The sequence below is a fragment of the Triticum urartu genome, chromosome 7A, assembly GCF_056163025.1.
Source record: "Triticum urartu cultivar PI428250 chromosome 7A, HENAU_Tu73, whole genome shotgun sequence".
NCBI lineage: Eukaryota > Viridiplantae > Streptophyta > Magnoliopsida > Poales > Poaceae > Triticum > Triticum urartu.
In genome coordinates, this window is record NC_141879.1 from 449009477 (window position 1) to 449027824 (window position 18348).

General features: G+C 46.3%; 1 protein-coding gene across 1 annotated transcript; it reads left to right on the forward strand.

Moving 5' to 3' along the window:
- The first annotated feature begins 6059 nt into the window (after window positions 1-6059).
- Window positions 6060-9290, forward strand: LOC125521279 (uncharacterized). Its single transcript, XM_048686343.2, has 3 exons — window positions 6060-7223; window positions 8366-8899; window positions 8987-9290. Exons 1-3 carry the CDS (start codon window positions 6240-6242, stop codon window positions 9092-9094), a joined length of 1626 nt encoding a protein of 541 aa, XP_048542300.1. The 5' UTR covers window positions 6060-6239; the 3' UTR covers window positions 9095-9290.
- The last annotated feature ends 9058 nt before the right edge of the window (window positions 9291-18348 follow it).

Consider the following 18348-nt stretch of genomic DNA (forward strand, 5'->3'; position numbering starts at 1 on the left):
CTCACTCCAGCCACCACCGTCCCCGTCTTCTCCGGTGAAGCCTCCGGGGATCCTCGAAGTCCGCGCCGCCCAGATCCAGATCTGAGGAACCCTAGGGGTTGACCCTTTTTTTCTCCTAAGTCTTCAGTTTATTTAGCTATGATCATCGTGCCGTAACTTTGCATCCGTAGATCCGTTTTGGGCATATAGCATATCAAAATGTTCGTCTCAGAGAGCACATCATTTCATCTCATTGCATCATTTTCATTTGAGTTCATCTTGATGCCCGAAATGCGGTTGGAAGAGTGCTATTTGAGATAATTGTCAGATCTGCTGCTCCAATTAGACAGTTGTCATTTTTGCCATGATTAATGTGTGCATGATATGCCCCTGAGCTCTACATGTGTTTTGTTATATGTTTTGCCATATATCCAGAGGTGCAACCCATGTATTTTTGTGATGTGTGTGGTGACTAGCATAAGCTTGCAAAGTGGTGCATTCGTTAATGTTGATTTCAGGGACTTAGCATTTCCACAAGTCCTTGATCTGCTTCAATATGCCATATGTTTATGTTGTTTCCTAGTGATCTGTGCCTCTTTTGAGGATGATCAGTAAGGATGTTTTGTTAATCTTGTGGTGCTCTATCCATCCATGTCTTTGTTTGCAATTATGGAGCACCCTAGCTTGAGTCAATCGAGCTCTACTTTTGCTATTTTGTGAATCTGGGCAGATTGTCTACTTGTTAGCGATTTTGCCAAGGATGTTGTAGTTGATCCGTGCATGCTATGCTATTGTTCTTGCCATGTCTAGCTTGTTTAATGTGTATTCTTGATGGGTGTGTGCTTAGATTGTCATGACTTGCTCTGTAGTGAGTGCATCGAGCTCGTAAATATGCCTACTTGATATCTGTTTTTGCATGCTCCAGTTTTCACTAAGTCTGTGATCTGTTTATGTTTTTGCCATGTTCACATGCTTGCAATTGTATTTTCTGATCCCTTTTGGCTCAAGGTCACTAAGGGACTTTTGTTAAGCTCTTTGAGTAGCTCCATGCCATGCTTTACTTTGCCATGTTCAGCACCTGTAGCATATAATTTTCATGCTCCAAAGTGTGCTACCTGATCTGAAATTCCACACAAGCGTTAATTTCACTAAGTCTGAAATCTGTTTACCAAATGCATATTTGCCATGCTTGTTTGAACCTGTTAATGGATGAATTGGCCATAGCTCAGTGTTCCTCTTTTGTTAAGCATCATGAATGGATCCCTGCCATGTATTTGGTTGTCATGTTTGAGTGCTGTAGCATGCTCATCTTGTTGCATTTAGATGACTACTTGTTGTATATCGCAGACCGGTGCCATATTTGAATTGCTTGCCATTTCCAAACCGTAACTCCGATTCCGGTGATCTTTATATCGTTTTCAAGTGATTTCATCTCACCTTTCTAGTGGCACACTTGGATTACCAAGTTGAGGCCAGGTTCATTCATTCCTTTTCAAATCTTGCATCGCATCTCGCATAGCATACCATCTTTGCATCATATTGTTTGAGCTTTGCACATGGTTGATTGTGTCCTTGTTGCTTGTTTGTCTTGTTTGGGTAGAGCCGGGAGTCGAGTTCGCTAACGAGGAGCCCGTTGAGTTTGCTTTCGAGGATCCAGCCAACTCTGACAACTTTGCAGGCAAGATGATCATACCCTCGAAATCACTACTATCTTTGCTTTGCTAGATGCTTGCTCTTTTGCTATGCCTATGCTACGATGCCTACCACTTGCTTATCATGCCTCCCAAATTGCCATGTCAAACCTCTAACCCTCCATGTCCTAGCAAACCATTGATTGGCTATGTTACCGCTTTGCTCAGCCCCTCTTATAGCGTTGCTAGTTGCAGGTGAAGATTGGAGACCGTTCCTTGTTGGAACATTATTTACTTGTTGGGATATCATTATATTATCTTGTTATCTTAATGCATCTATATACTTGGTAAAGGGTGGAAGGCTCGGCCTCTTGCCTAGTGTTTTGTTCCACTCTTGCCGCCCTAGTTTCCGTCATATCGGTGTTATGTTCCCGGATTTTGCGTTTCTTACGCGGTTGGGTTATAATGGGAACCCCTTGATAGTTCGCCTTGATTAAAGCTTTTCCAGCAATGCCCAACCTTGGTTTTACCATTTGCCACCTAGCCTCTTTTCCCTTGGGTTTCCGGAGCCCGAGGGTCATCTTATTTTAAACCCCCCCCCCCCGGGCCAGTGCTCCTCTGAGTGTTGGTCCAAACAGAGCCACTTGCAGCGCCACCTCGGGCAACTCGAGGGTTGGTTTTAGTTGTACGTAGTGTTCATCTGAGTGTGCCCTGAGAATGAGATATGTGCAGCTCCTATCGGGATTTGTCAGCACATTCGGGCGGTGTTGCTGGATTTGTTTTAACTTGTCGAAGTGTCTTGTAGAACCGGGATACCGAGTCTGATCGGAATGTCTCGGGAGGAGGTCTATTCCTTCGTTGACCGTGAGAGCTTGTCATGGGCTAAGTTGGGACTCCCCTACAGGGATTTGAACTTTCGAAAGCCGTGCCCACGGTTATGGGCAGATGGGAATTTGTTAATGTTCGGTTGTAGATAACTTGAACCTTAACTTAATTAAAATGAATCAACTGTGTGAGTTACCATGATGGTCTCTTCTCGGCGGAGTCCGGGAAGTGAACACGGTGTTGGAGTAATGCTTGCCGTAGGTTGCTCTGTAGTTACTCGTTCGTGCTTTGCCCTCTCTTCTCGCTCTCTTTTGCGAACAGGTTAGCCACCTTATATGCTAGTCGCTTGCTGCAGCTCCACATATTTTACCTTGCCTTACCTTTAAGCTTAAATAGTCTTGATCGCGAGGGTGCGAGATTGCTGAGTCCCTGTGGCTCACAGATTACTTCCAAACCAGATGCAGGGCTTGATGATTCCGTTCCAGATGACGCGCTTGAGCTCAAGTGGGAGTTCAACGAGGACTCACGCCGATATTACGTGTCTTTCCCCAATGATCAGTAGTGGTGCTTAGTTGGGGCGATCGGGACCGTGTCACATGTTGGGTTGTTCTTTTATTTTGGCGCCGTAGTCGGGCCATGAGTGTTTGAATGTTGTGATGCTATTTATGTACTTTGATTGACGTGGCGAGTGTAAGCCAACTATGTTTCTCCCCTTTTATTATCTATATTACATGGGATGTTGTGAAGATTGCCTAACTTGCGACATTGCTTTCAATGCGGTTATGCCTCTAAGTCGTGCCTCGACACGTAGGAGCTATAGCCGCATCGAGGGCGTTACAGGTAACCACGTACAAACTTTCCCTATAACCCTAGCATCATCGAACCTTAAGTGTGTAGACCCTACGGTTTCGGGAATCATGCAGACATGACCGAGACATCTCTCCAGCCAATAACCAATGGCGGGATCTGGATACCCATGTTGGCTCCCACATGTTCCACGATGATCTCATCGGATGAACCACGATGTCGAGGATTCAATCAATCCCGTATACAATTCCCTTTGTCAATCGGTATGTTACTTGACTGAGATTCGATCGTCGGTATCCCAATACCTCGTTCAATCTTGTTACCGGCAAGTCACTGTACTCGTTCCGTAACACATCATCCCGTGACCAACCCCTTAGTCACATTGAGCTCATTACGATGATGTCTTACCGAGTGGGCCCGGAGATACCTCTCCGTCATATGGAGTGACAAATCCCAGTCTCGATTCATGCCAACCCAACAGATACTTTCGGAGATACCCGTAGTGCACCTTTATAGCCACCCAGTTACGTTGTGACGTTTGGCACACCCAAAGCATTCCTACGGTATCCAGGAGTTGCACAATCTCATGGTCTAAGGAAAAGATACTTGACATTAGAAAAGCTTTAGTAGACGAACTACACGATCTTGCGCTATGCTTAGGATTGGGTCTTGTCCATCACATCATTCTCCTAATGATGTGATCCCGTTATCAATGACATCCAATGCCCATGGTCAGGAAACCGTAACCATCTATTGATCAATGAGCTAGTCAACTAAAGGCTCACTAGGGACATGTTGTGGTCTATGTATTCACACATGTATTACGATTTCCGGATAACACAATTATAGCATGAACAATAGACAATTATCATGAACAAGGAAATATAATAATAACCATTTTATTATTGCCTCTAGGGCATATTTCCAACAGTTCATATGAGAATTTGTCGTTCTCCTATGCATATGAATGTATCTTCTTGTTTTCATCTTCATTTGCAGGCTTTCAAACTTTAGAAATCTTCAACGCCCAACATGAAACAAGCCATTCACTTTGACCCATTGTTGGACGATGATTTGCGAGTGTGAAAAATTTAAGGAGCAATATGTTGCTAAAATAAAGGTGGGGGCCTTCATCAGTGGCTGAACGAAGCGAAGGTGGGAGGGGGGCCGAGAGGAAGACCAATTCCAAGGTGGACGAAAAGCGTGATGCTTCGACAATCGCCTTGCAAGAAACTTTGAAGGGTTTCGTGACCCAAAAGGAGGTGACAATTGAGAAGAGGGACAAGAGGAAGCGCCAAGAGAAAGAGGAGCAAATGAAGACCTTCTTTGACATACAAAAGAAAAGCTCAAGATTGATGAGAGCAATGCCCAGACAAGAGCAAACGAGATAAAGCTCAAGCTAATCTCGAAACAATCGGAGATCATGGCGGTGGACTTGAGCAAGATGCCTCCTCCCCCGCCCCCCGCCCCAAATGGCTTGGTTCGAGAAGAAGCAAAAGGAGATGCTCAAGCTAGCGTGATCATCTTATGTTTGGCCAAGATGCATGAACTTTGACCATGATGCGATTCTTTTTGTATGCCGACATGTGTGCCGGCATGAATTCTAAACTATGGCTGGTGATGGAGATTATTTTGTATGCTGGCATGAATTCTAGCTAGTATGCAAATATGTTTGTTTGTTGGAAAAAAATCAGTCAGACAGACCAAATGGGGCGGCCGGTTGGGTGCATGGCCAAATTTGCGCGGACTTCGCCCCTGACCCAAACGGACATAAGGCGAAGCAATTCCACATCCATTTGCATCGTGGCGTTGGAGTTGGCCTCAATACCCAACATCACCAGTGGTCTGGCCCTAGGAACGTTGCCTCATTGTCCCTCGTCAAGTCCTCTGACGGCTCACTACTCCGCCCCGCCGCAAGGATTTCAAGAGCTACCTAAGCAAGAGCATGATGTCCTTCTCGTCGACCGACAATCTTGGGTCGCAACAACCGTGAAATGACGAGCACATCTTTGCGGTCTCTGCAACTTCAGAGCTCTGCGTGACTACGTCGACCCCCGATCAATTCAATCCACATGGTGCGGCGGCAGTAGGGCCTGCCACCTTGAGGCTGGGGGCACCGACGGAGCCACTCACGGGCAAAACCATGCCGTGGCCCGCCCAACAATTCACCAAAATACATATATATACGTATGACCATTGCCCAGCACACATGGTGGTAGGCCATGCTCCATAGCCCAAACGCCAGAGTCCAATTGCCACCAATAGAGTAGCACCACTAACACATCTGTCCCCTTGCTCTGTCTACGCCTCGTCTAGTAGAGAAGTAGTACTACGACTCGTGTACTCCACTAGGGAACGGCGCCGGCCGACGGGGAGGTACAGTAGCTGGGGCAACTACAGCTAATAGGAGCTGAGCTAGAGTCAACTTTGCCTAGTGGCGACCCATCCCGGCACCCCCCATCTGATGTGGCTGCACTAGCTGCGACGGCGAGCCGGCCACAGGCGACCCGACAGGTTAAAATTTCAAAAAAAAGTTATGCTCTTGGTTAGCTTGGCCCGCCCAGTTTTTTGTTTGTAGCTCCGCCACTGGCTGGGGGTTCGGTAGCGGGAGGAGAAGTCAGCAACGGAGAGAGAGAGAGATAGATAGAGAGAGAGAGTTGACCGACCAGGGAGGAAAACTATTGTGGCTTGTTGGATTAAGCGGTCGGGGAGCACAGAGCATATTGAAGAGCAGGCAAGTCCCATCTCGCATGTATGTCCCGTTGTAATGCACGAGCTTCTTACTAGTTAGAGGAAGTTATTTATTGGTTTTTTATTTTTCTTGGCGCACCTATTACGTGATTCGCCAGTCTAAAAAGTTATGGCGTGCTAAATATAGTATAAAAAAAATCATGCATTAGCATGAAATGTCCTGTCCTTTATCTACACGCCCTCTGGCTGTCAAAACAGTGAAGGAGAAGAAAAAGGAAATTTGTGAGTGATCCGTGCCTCTGGGCTATGGCCTCTAGAAAACTGATTCGAACTGGATTCCACTCGTTGGGCACGGCGGTTTGGGTTCCTTTCTTCTTTCCAGTTGCTGCACCTCGGCCTCCACTTTCCCACCTCGCGGCCGGGCCGGCGTCCATGGCAACGCCGTCGCACTCGCACGGGCTCCCGCTCGCGCCCCTTCGGACGCTCCTGCTCGCCCTTCCGCTCTTGTCGCTCATCCTCCTCCTCACGCTGCACCTCCCGCCGCGCCACCACCCGGCCCCTCCGGGCCCCCTCATCCTCCCCACGCCCCTCCGCACCACCGCCACCACCGCCGCCGCCGCCGCCGCCCAGCCTAAGCCCAAGGCCGACCCCTCCTCCTCGTCGTCGCCCTCGCCGACGACGCTCTCGCACGTGGTGTTCGGGGTGGCCTCCTCCCGCCGCACGCTGCCGCTGCGCCTCCCGCTCCTCCGCCTCTGGCTCCGCCTGCCCGCGCGCGCCTTCCTCTTCCTCGACGCCCCGCCCCGCGCCGCCTCCGTCCCGGCGAACCTCCACCTCCGCGTCTCCCGCGACGCCTCCCGCTTCCCCTACTCCTACCGGAAGGGCCTCCCCTCCGCGGTCCGCGTCGCGCGTATCGCCAAGGAGCTCCTCCTCGAGCTCCGCCAGCAGCAGCAGCAGCACCAGTCGCCGCCGCCGAGGTGGCTCGTGCTCGCCGACGACGACACCGCCTTCGTCCTCCCCAACCTCCTCCACACCCTCTCCAAGTACGACTGGCACGAGCCATGGTACCTCGGCGCGCCTTCCGAGTCCGCCGCGCAGAACGTCTGGCACGGCTTCAACATGGCCTATGGCGGCGGCGGCATCGCCATCAGCTGGCCCCTCGCAGCGCGCCTGGCCCGCGTGCTCGACTCCTGCATCATCAGGTACCCCCACCTCTACGGCAGCGACTCCAGGATCTACGCCTGCCTCGCCGAGCTCGGCGTCGAGCTCACCCACGAGCCAGGATTCCACCAGGTGCACCGCCGCCTCTCTTTTTCCTCTTCTACTCCGAATTTCTCTTTGCCTCTGCATGTGCTACTGCTATTTCCTTGTGGAATGTTTCGACAGAGATTCCTGCGAAATCAACTGTGTGTTTCTATTGGATGCTAGTTCATAGTTATGGGGAAATTGATAAAGAATTGGACTTCTAAGCACTCTTTGGTACTCCTGGTCCTTGATTATGTTTTATTTATGCCTCATAATCACAATCACGACAATGATTGTTCTAGATAATTGAAGTCTGCCTAGGATTGTCATGTTGCTGTTCAGTCTTTCTTGATTCATCCTAGGATTGTTGTTGAGAGGGAAACTTGTCTCTAGTGTCAAACTTCGAATAATAGAGGGAAACTATTGGTGAGAGACTCAAAGGTTTGAATTAAACTCTCAAGTACTACAGTTTTTGTCTGAATGAATTCTGTTATACATTATTTCGGAGCATAGCTCAAAAGCTTATCCTCTACCATGCCCTCAAGATACGCCGAACCACACGACACCAATCCTGTAGAATGCTTCTAAAGAAAATGTACAACCAGAACTACACCACCAGGGTGATGGTTACTGGCTAACTGCTGCACTCTCCTAGTGCTGAATCCGTTCAAAATCTGTGTCACTGGATTTAGTGATCCTTGCTGGTACCTCTACAGATTTTGACGTGATGGCACTTGAGAGGGGCGTTCTGGTCCACATTTGGAGTACTAGGCGACCATTGTGGCATACTGGAATATGTCTCTGTCAGATAACCTAAAGCTTCGGGCATTGCAATCTTGATGCATTGGAAAAGCAATTTTGCCGAAATAAACGTTAGTGTGAGCAGCAGCAGAACAGTGACCTGGACATGGTTGAAGTATCCATCTCTTTCTGCTCCATTGACTTGCTTTATTTAACAATTCGCAGAACCAATGTTATGTAGGGGCTTCCTTTATGCCCAATAGAGGCCTCCTTTATCTGTATTTTGCACCCAATGAAACCTAGAGCATGGCTGCCGTTTTTCAAAAAAAAAAAAAACTCTTTTTTCAATCTTTGAACATGAAACTAGCCTGTGGTTTTACTTGAAATTGTGCACACACAAAAGGCATGATTCTGAACTTATGTGGTCTGTTGCATTTTATTATCACCAGATCGACCTTCATGGGGATATATCTGGATTTCTAAGAGCACATCCTCTTGCTCCTTTAGTGTCACTTCACCACCTTGATCATGTCTATCCTCTTTACCCTGGAATGGATCGTGCAAAGGCGGTTGAGCATTTGTTCCGAGCAGCTAATGCTGACCCAGCAAGGATCCTTCAACAAACAGTGTGCTATGACCATTCAAGATCACTTACTGCTTCAGTAGCATGGGGCTATTCTGTTCAGGTTTTCAAAGGCAATGTACTGCTTCCTGACATCCTTGCTGTGCAAAAAACCTTTGTGCCATGGAGAAGAGGTCGCAATGTTACGGATGTTTTTATGTTTAGCACCAAGCATTATCCAAGGGACGAGTGCAAACGAGCTGCTCTTTTCTTCCTAAAAAGTATTTCTTCCGGCGAAGGCAAGACGGAAAGCAATTACAGCAGGCAGCTGCCCCAGAAATGCTTGCCAAACTTGATTCAGTTGAGGAATATGCAACAAATAAAAGTGAGATCAGAGGTACTGCATCTGGTTCCTGGGAAGGTATGACTAGGATTAGTGTTATTGCGGATGGTGGCTTAAACTGCATTTTTAGCTTAAAATAAATTATAACATGGTGTTACTTTTCAGGCTTTAAGACGACACTGCTGTGACATCGTACCTTCTTCATCTGAAACCACCATGGATATTGATATCAGGAAATGCAAAGACGGTGAATTAATCGCAATGCATTCGTAGTGATTCTTGAATAATATTGGATACTCATCTGGAGTAGATAATTTACAGCATGTTCTCGAACACACCTAATTTGCTTTTGTTATATATATACGGACCACACTGTCCCACTTCATTTTGGGTCTGTAGGTCTATGTAGAGTTAACGCAACATACTGTGATGCGTCATTACCCAAAGTAATATAGTGAATCATTTTATATACTGTAATTGACATGTGTTCTAGCTTGCGATTTATCTAGCATCTGTTGAAGTATGAAGGCTGCACGTCAAGGACATCTAGAAGATCTCCAACTGAACACATATGATATAGTAGTTGTTAGGGAGTAGTTAAAGGTTTATTCTCTGTTGTAATTCTCCTCTATCTCCTCCTGTAAATCTTCTTCCCAGTTACAACTGAAACCCCACTATATGCAGCTATGGGATAAGCCCCATCCTATCAATATAAGCCCATGCGGGCTGCGGCCCTCTTTGGAGGGTGAGACGCTTCACACAATTTACATGGTATACAGAGCCATTCTTTTCCATCTCATCTAGTGTCACAAGTCACAACCTGTATTGCGAAATTTCCCCAACAATCTATGTATTTCAGAAAATAGGTGAGAATTTCAGAAAATTAGGAAGAAAACATAGAAGGGGATGAGCTAGGCCCAGCCAATTGGCGGCGGCAGCTAGGGTTCTTGTACAAATTGGATGTAATAACATCTTATATTATGGGACAAAGGGAGTAGATAGCTCTCATTCGGGTTAGATGCTCATAAACGATGCGGTATCGGCAGATTTTGGCTGTCCGCTAACTGAACTAATTCAGGAGATGTTATTACCTGTTGTTCATCCGATCGCCACTCATAAAGAAGACAATCAAAAAATAAATCATGCTCCGATTTCATCACATAACGGTTCATCATACATGCATGCTATGGAAATCACAAACTTTAACACAAGTATTTTTCAAATTCACAACTACTCAACCAGCACAACTTTAATATCACCATCTTCATATCTCAAAACAATTATCAAACATCGAACTTCTCATAGTATTCAACACACTCATAAGAAATATTTATTATTAATCTTGTATACCAAGCATATTAGGATTTTAACCAAATTACCATGCTATTTAAGACTCAAAATAATCTAAGTGAAGCATGAGAGATCAATAGTTTCTATAAAACAAATCCACCACCGTGCTCTAAAAGATATAAGTGAAGTATTAGAGCAAAACTATATAACTCAAAAGATATAAGCGAAGCACATAGAGTATTCTAACAAATTCCAAATAATGTATGGCTCTCTCAAAAGGTGTGTACAGAAAGGATGATTGTGGTAAACTAACAAATAAAGACTCAAATAATACAAGACGTTCCAAGCAAAACACATATCATGTGGCGAATAAAAATATAGCTCCAAGTAAAATTACCGATAGAAATAAACGAAAGAGGGGATGCCTTCCAGGGCATCCCCAAGCTTTGGCTTTTAGGTGTCCTTAGATTATCTTGGGGGTGCCATGGTCATTCCCAAGCTTAAGCTCTTGCCACTCCTTGTTCCATAATTCATCAAATCTTTACCCAAAACTTGAAAACTCCACAACACAAAACTTAAAATAGAAAGTCTCGTGAGCTTCGTTAGCGAAAGAAAACAAAAGACCACTTCAAGGTACTGTAATGAACTCATTCTTTATTTATATTGGTGTTATACCTACTGTATTCCAACTTCTCTATGGTTTATAAACTATTTTACTAGCCATAGATTCATCAAAATAAGCAAACAACACACGAAAAACAGAATCTGTCAAAAACAGAACAGTTGTTAGTAATCTGTAGCTAGCGCAAGATCTGGAACCCCCAAAATTTTAAAATAAATTGCTGGACGTGAGGAATTTATCTATTAATCATCTGCAAAAAGAATTAACTAAATAACACTTTTCAAATAAAAATGGCAGTATCGTGAGCGCTAAAGTTTCTGTTTTTTACAGCAAGTATAACAAGACTTTCCCCAAATCTTCCCAACGGTTCTATTTGGCACAAACACTAATTAAACACAAAAAAACACAACCAAGACAGAGGCTAGATAAATTATTTATTACTAAATATGAGCAAAAAGCAAGGAATAAAAATAAAATTGGGTTGCCTCCAAACAAGCGCTATAGTTTAACGCCCCTAGCTAGGCATAACAAGCAAGGATAGATTTAGGTATTGTCATCTTTGGTAGGCAATCCATAAGTGGCTCTCATAATAGATTCATAAGGTAATTTAATTTTCTTTCTAGGAAAGTGTTCCATGCCTTTTCTTAATGGAAATTGGAATCTAATATTTCCTTCCTTCATATCAATAATTACACCAATCGTTCTAAGGAAAGGTCTACCAAGAATAATAGGACATGAAGGGTTGCAATCTATGTCAAGAATAATAAAATCTACGTGCACATAATTCCTATTTGCAACAATAAGAACATCATTAATTCTTCTCATAGGTTTCTTAATAGTGGAATCCGCAAGGTGCAAGTTTAAAGAGCAATCATCAAAATCACGAAAACCTAACAAATCACACAAAGTCTTTGGAATCGTGGAAACACTAGCACCCAAATCACATAAAGCATATCATTCATGATCTTTAATTTTAATTTTAATAGTTGGTTCCCACTCATCATAAAGCTTTCTAGGGATAGAAACTTCCAATTCAAGTTTTTTTTTCATAAGATTGCATCAAGGCATCAACGATATGTTTAGTAAATGCTTTATTTTGACTATAAGCATGAGGAGAATTTAGCACGGATTGCAACAAGGAAATACAATCAATCAAAGAGCAATTTTCATAGTTAAATTCCTTGAAATCCATAATAGTGGGTTTAGCAACATTTAGGGTTTTAATTTCTTCAATCCCACTTTTATCAATTTTAGCATCAAGATCAAAAAATTCTGAATTCTCGGAACGCCTTCTAGGTAAAGGTGGATCATATTCAGTCCCATCATTATCAAGATTCATATTGCAAAACAATGATTTAATAGGGAACACATCAATAACTTTTAGATCTTCATCATTATTTTCATAGGAACTAGAAGAACACGCTCTTATAAAGGCATCTTTCTTAGCACGCATCCTAGCGGTTCTTTCTTTGCACTCATCAATGGAAATTCTCATGGCTTTGAGAGACTCATTGATATCATGCTTAGGTGGAATAGATCTAAGTTTCAAAGAATCAACATCAAGAGAAATTTTATCAACGTTTCTAGCCAACTCATCAATCTTAAGCAATTTTTCTTCAATCAAAGAATTAAAATTCTTTTGCCAAGTAATATATTCTTTAATATTAGATTCAAAATCAGAGGGCATCTTATTATAATTTCCATAAGAATTGTTGTAGGAATTACCATAATTATTAGAGGGATTACTAGGATAAGGCCTAAGATTGAAATTTCCTCTATATGCGTTGTTACCAAAATTGTTCCTACCAACAAAATTCACATCGATAGATTCATTATTATTCTCAATCAAAGTAGACAAGGGCATATCATTAGGATCAGAAGAAACACTCTTACTAGCAAATAATTTCATAAGTTCATCCATCTTTCCACTCAAAACATTAATTTCTTCTATCGCATGCATCTTTTTATTAGTAGATCTTTCAGTATGCCATTGAGAATAATTAACCATAATATTATCTAGGAGTTTAGTAGCTACTACTAAAGTGATTTCCATAAAAGTGCCTCCCGCGGCCGAATCTAAAAAATTTCTAGAAGCAAAATTCAATCCGGCATAAAAATTTTGTATAATCATCCACAAATTTAAACCATGAGTAGGGAAATTACGTATCATTAGTTTCATTCTCTCCCAAGCTTATGCAACATGTTCATGATCAAGTTGCTTAAAATTCATAATATCGTTTCTAAGAGAGATGATCTTAGCAGGAGGATCTTTAGGGATGCTTATCTTCAGTTCATGAAAATTTCCTCCCCTCCCGAGTCGCCCCCCGCGTGGGCGGCCGGGAGGCCCCCAGATCCCGTCGGCTGGCCCTCCCCAACTCCTCCTCCTCCTCCCTCACCGCCGCCCAAGGGCGCGGCCAGGCGAAGCCTGGTCATCGCCGGCGGCGGCGGGGACTCGGGCCCTCTCGCTCATGTGGGGCTGACGCGGGCCGGCGCCCCCGGGCCGGAGTGTGGCGGCGGGCCGGACGCCACGGCAGTTGGTGGCGGCGCCTCGGCGACTTCGCTCCCCCACGGCAGGAGGCCTCGCGATCTGGTGCGTCGCGGTCGCCAGGGACGGCGGCGGCATGACCGGATCGGGTCGCGGCGGCGCGACCGGATCTATGCCCAAGCGTGGGCCTTGATCGCTGGTCTACCGTCGGCACGGTGGCGGGTGCGACTCGTCGGCAGCTGGGCGGATCCGCTGGGATTCTACCCTTTTCTTGACAGCGCGGGCATCTCCGAGGGAAACCCTAGATCTCCTTGGGATCGAGCGATGACGGCGATTTTTTGTCATAGTCCCTCTTTAGGGCATCATTTTGGAGTTTACTCTGGTTGAAGGGACCAGCGACGTCGGTGGCGCACGTCTGGTGGAGCAACTGCCGATGAAAATTGCGCCGACTACGGTCATGGCGGACGATAACGACGTCTTAGATGTCGTTTCCTTGTCGAGGCATCGTCGTTGCAGTCTGTGTCATCAGGCTCGGGATGCTCCGGGGGAAACCCTAGATCTGGGTCTTCCAGATCGGATGATGATGGCGTTTATCGCTTTCCCTCCTGAGGGCATCGTTTTGGAGCAAGTGATAGCTAGGGGGATGGTGGAGCGGTACTTCATCTCACACATTGATGGCGGCGGAGATCGGCGGCATGGCGCTGTGGAGGCACGGCGTCCGATGCGCGGAGATGGACTCGCGCAGGAGGAGGTAGCTGTCTGGCATCATGGTGACGTCGATGGCAGAGTGGCCAGACAAGGTAGAAGCCTCAATATGATCTGAAGACGGACCTGTGGAAGATGGCGGCGACGACACACGAGTGCGTCTGACCGGATTGTGTCCCAGACCCGGTATGTGGCTCGGCTGGGGCTTCCGGCTTTTGATGTTAGGCTTAGGTGAGTGGTTTGGGTAGTGGCCCAGCTAGCATCCCTTCATCATATGGATAGGAGTAGCGGCATATGTTGCCAAGATGGTGGATTCAGATATATTGTTTGTAATACTTTGTAAGGTCCTCGAGAATAATCAATAAAGTGGCAGTATGCATCTCCCAGATGCAGAGGCCGGGGGTCATCCTCCTTTTCTAAAAAGAATGAAAATTTCCTCCCAGAGTGCACTCCTCCTCGAGTGTGGAAGCTTGGGAATGCAGTCTAGATGAATTCCTCGTCCTCCAACTGGCGGCTGTGTCCGGCAGGTTCACCTATTGTTCTTTGAAACAAGGCAGAAGACTTACCATTTTCATTTATTAAGGAGAAGGTTTAGACATAAGCCGCGTAGTGGTAAAAATAAAAGTCCTACTCTTGCGATATAATAATACTCAAGTGCTTGGCTCCCGCCAGCGCTCAAAGATGGGGCTTCTCTTTGATTTTCATGACGACAATAGTGATCGAGCCAGCGGTGTTGCAAAAAATTCGTGTTCCATGCCTTCCAAATTTCCCAAGAGACAATCGTCATCACATGACCGATGGCCTTTCTGTTGTGACCTCCACCATTCACCGCCTTTAGCCACCAAGCTTGAACAAAATCTTCATGTCACCAAGTCATTGGCGAGTAATCGTGATTGCCAAGCCAAGTGGAGATCTCATTCCAAATTCGGGTAGTGATTCTATATCAGAATAGGAGGTGGGCAGCATATTCTTGCACTTGCTTGCAGAGAGGGCATGAGCCGTAGTTTGGCCATCCCCGCCGATGGAACTGATCGGCCGCCCAAACACTGTTTTGGAGGACTCGCCAGGCAAAAATTGCATTTCGGCGGAGCCCACATCTTCCAAATTGTAGCAGACGTCCGCCCAAAGGTGAGCCCAACAAACTACGCCATTTACACCGAGGATGTCGTCTGTTCGCCACTGGATGTGAATTTGCAAGATATTCTGTCTTTCCTATCTTGGCCGAGGGTAACACCAACAAGCATCTCCCAAATGGTTGCAAACTCATGAATAAGTCAAGGTGAGGCCCTATTGGGTGTCAATTCGAGGGATCCAAACATTGTTGTTACGAGCCTTGCTGACTAATCATGCCTTCTTTTTTGATATCTCAAAGATCTTATGCGTGGCATCTTTGGGTTGAAGACCATTCAACTATGAAGATTCCTAGAATTTAGCCTTTTTACCATATCCGATGAACACCCGCGTGGCTGCAACAAAAAGATCTATGTCACTACCATTACAAGGCGTTCCCATCCCAACTGAAGTCTTGATTGGGTCAGCCCACTCGAACCTCAGCCAACACAGTCAAAGAGCGGTTGTAAACTTCTCGAGGTTGAGCACACTCAGGGCACCATAAATCTTGGGCTTGCAAACGAGGTCCGAATTAACCTTATACTTGTCGCCAGTCATCTAATCACAACCTGCCCAAAGATAGGCACGTCTCAAGCTATCAATCTTCTTCCTTACTTCAACTGGGAAATGAAGTGATGTGAGGTGATAAATGGAGATGGCTGTAAGGACGACTTTGACTAGAACAATGCGTCTTGGTGCAGCCACATGCATAGCCGTCCAGGGTGGAAGTTTGCCTGCCACCTTCTCCTCTAAATATTGAAAGTGGATGCGCTTGAGTCTCGTAATTGATAGAGGAATACCAAGATATCTCATGAGGAAAGAGGTTCAGACCACTGGGAAATCCTATGGGATGTCAGCGAGGTCGATATTGCCACAACAAATGGGCGCCACAAGGCTTTTGCCGCAGTTGGTGACCAAACCTAAAGGAGCTTAGTGTCGAGGCCAGGAAATTGATGTCATCCTTGAGCGACACAACAAAGATGACCGCATCATCAGCATACAAGGATGCCCGGATGGGGCGACCGAGGAGGGGATGGAGCTTTCCTTGATCGGTTGTCTTGGCGAGGATATAATGCAGCGGGTCAATGGCGAGGACGAAAAGTAGGGGGAGGACCCCCCCCCCCCCCCCCGTCGTAGACCACACCCATGCATCATTGGGTCACCGGCAACATCATTGAGCAAAATTCTAGAGGAGGTCATGGATAGAAGAGCAGAGATGCAGTTGCGGAACTGGCTCGAGAAATGATGGTGACTCAATAAATCCATCATATAATCCATCTAACTAAGTCGAAGGCTTTTATGATGTCAAGCTTGAAGAGCAAGGTTGGAGATTTGTTGCGGTGAAATCGACAAGCCAAATTGCGGACATACATGAAGTTATTATGGATACTCCTTTTCTTGATGAATGCACTTTGCGTATTGAAAACGAGTGTGGGCATGTGAGGAGCTAATCAAGTGGCCATTATCTTAGCAACCACATGAAATAGAGTTATGGGCCTAAAGTCGGAGATGTCCTCCGCCCCATACTTTTTGGGATGACCGCAATGTTAGCCGAGTTGAGTCAGTGGATGTTGGAACTGTGGAGAGTTGAAAAAATATTGCCAACTTGCATAATCTCGGGCTTGATGATGTCCCAACACCCTTTGGAAAAAAACCAGTGAAGCCATATGGACATGGAGCTTTATCACCATGAATGTTACGGCATATCTCTCTCAAGGTAGTTTTGGTGATTGATGACAACATGTTTGCGGACTAATCTTGTGCTTTGAATAATTCACAGATTCTCCCCTGGCACGAGACGCCTTCTTCCCCTCGGAGTGTATTTCAAGACGGTGTAGCTCTTTCGTTTCTTTGTCAGTGGACTAGTTGCGTAGAGGGCACCGTACTATCAAGAGGGGGTCCGCTGGGGTTTTGCATGGGTGGAATCATCACGTACACATCAGCTTCTCACCCTCCGAGCATTTCCTTTCCATTGAAGAGATCTCTCCTCTCTTCCTTGTCCTGTCTGGGTCAAAGCGGTAGTACCGCGCACCCAGCGGTAGTACCGCTGAGGAGCCAAGCGGCAGTACCGCTCCACAGCGGTAGTACCGCCCGTGGCTCCACAGCAGTAGTACCGTTGGGGGCCTGGCACCTCCGCCTTGTCCTCAGCATCTTTGAGAGATTCCTTCTCTCTCTCTCTCGCGTCCCAGCGGTAGTACCGCACTGCCTGCGGTACTACGGCCGAAGGGTCACAAGCGGCAGTACCGCTCCACAGCGGTACTACCGCCCTTGACCCCACTGCCGTAGTACCGTTGGGCAGTCTGGCTCCTACTGCCTCGATTCGAGAGGTCTTTTTCTCGTGTCGGGTTTTGCGGCACTAGTCACGGTTGTAGTGGCGGTAGTACCGTTCCAGGAGTGGTAGTACCGCCCTACCACCGCGGTAGTACCGCATTTGGGTCCGTTCCCTACTAGTCTCCTCAGCGCGGCAGTACCGCTGGCTGGCGCGGCAGTACCGTTGTACTGGTGGTAGTACCGCCCCCTCTCAGCGGTAGTACCACCCTGTGCGGGGCTGGTTGGTGGGGGGCAACAGGATTGTTGCCCCCACTATAAAAGGGAGTCCCCTTCTTCCTTCTCACCTACCTCTTCCTCCCCCAAGCTCCATTTATTGCTCAAGCTCCATTAAATACTCCAAGCTCCATTTTCACCCGATCTATCTCTCTAGCCAATCAAACTTGTTGATTGGCTCGTAAGTGGTTGAGAAGGCCCCGATCTACACTTCCACCAAGGGATTTTCGATTCCCCCACTCATCCCTAGCGGATCTTGTTACTCTTGGGTGTTTGAGCACCCTAGACGGTTGAGGTCACCTCGGAGCCATATTCCATTGTGGTGAAGCTTCGTGGTCTTGTTGGGAGCCTCCGATTAAGTTGTGGAGATTGCCCCAACCTTGTTTGTAAAGATTCGGTCGCCGCCTTCAAGGGCACCAATAGTGGAATCACGGCATCTCGCATTGTGTGAGGGCGTGAGGAGAATACGGTGGCCCTAGTGGCTTCTTGGGGAGCATTGTGCCTCCACACCGCTCCAACGGAGACGTACTTCCCCTCAAAAGGAAGGAACTTCGGTAACACATCCTCGTCTTCACCGGATCCACTCTTGGTTATCTCTTACCTTTACTTGTGCAAGCTCTTTAGTGTTTCTTCCCTTGCTTGCTTGTATGCTTGTTGTTATTGCATCATATAGGTTGCTCACCTAGTTGCACATCTAGACAACCTACTTTGATGCAAAGTTTAATTTGGTAAAGAAAAGCTAAAAATTGGTAGTTGCATATTCACCCCCCC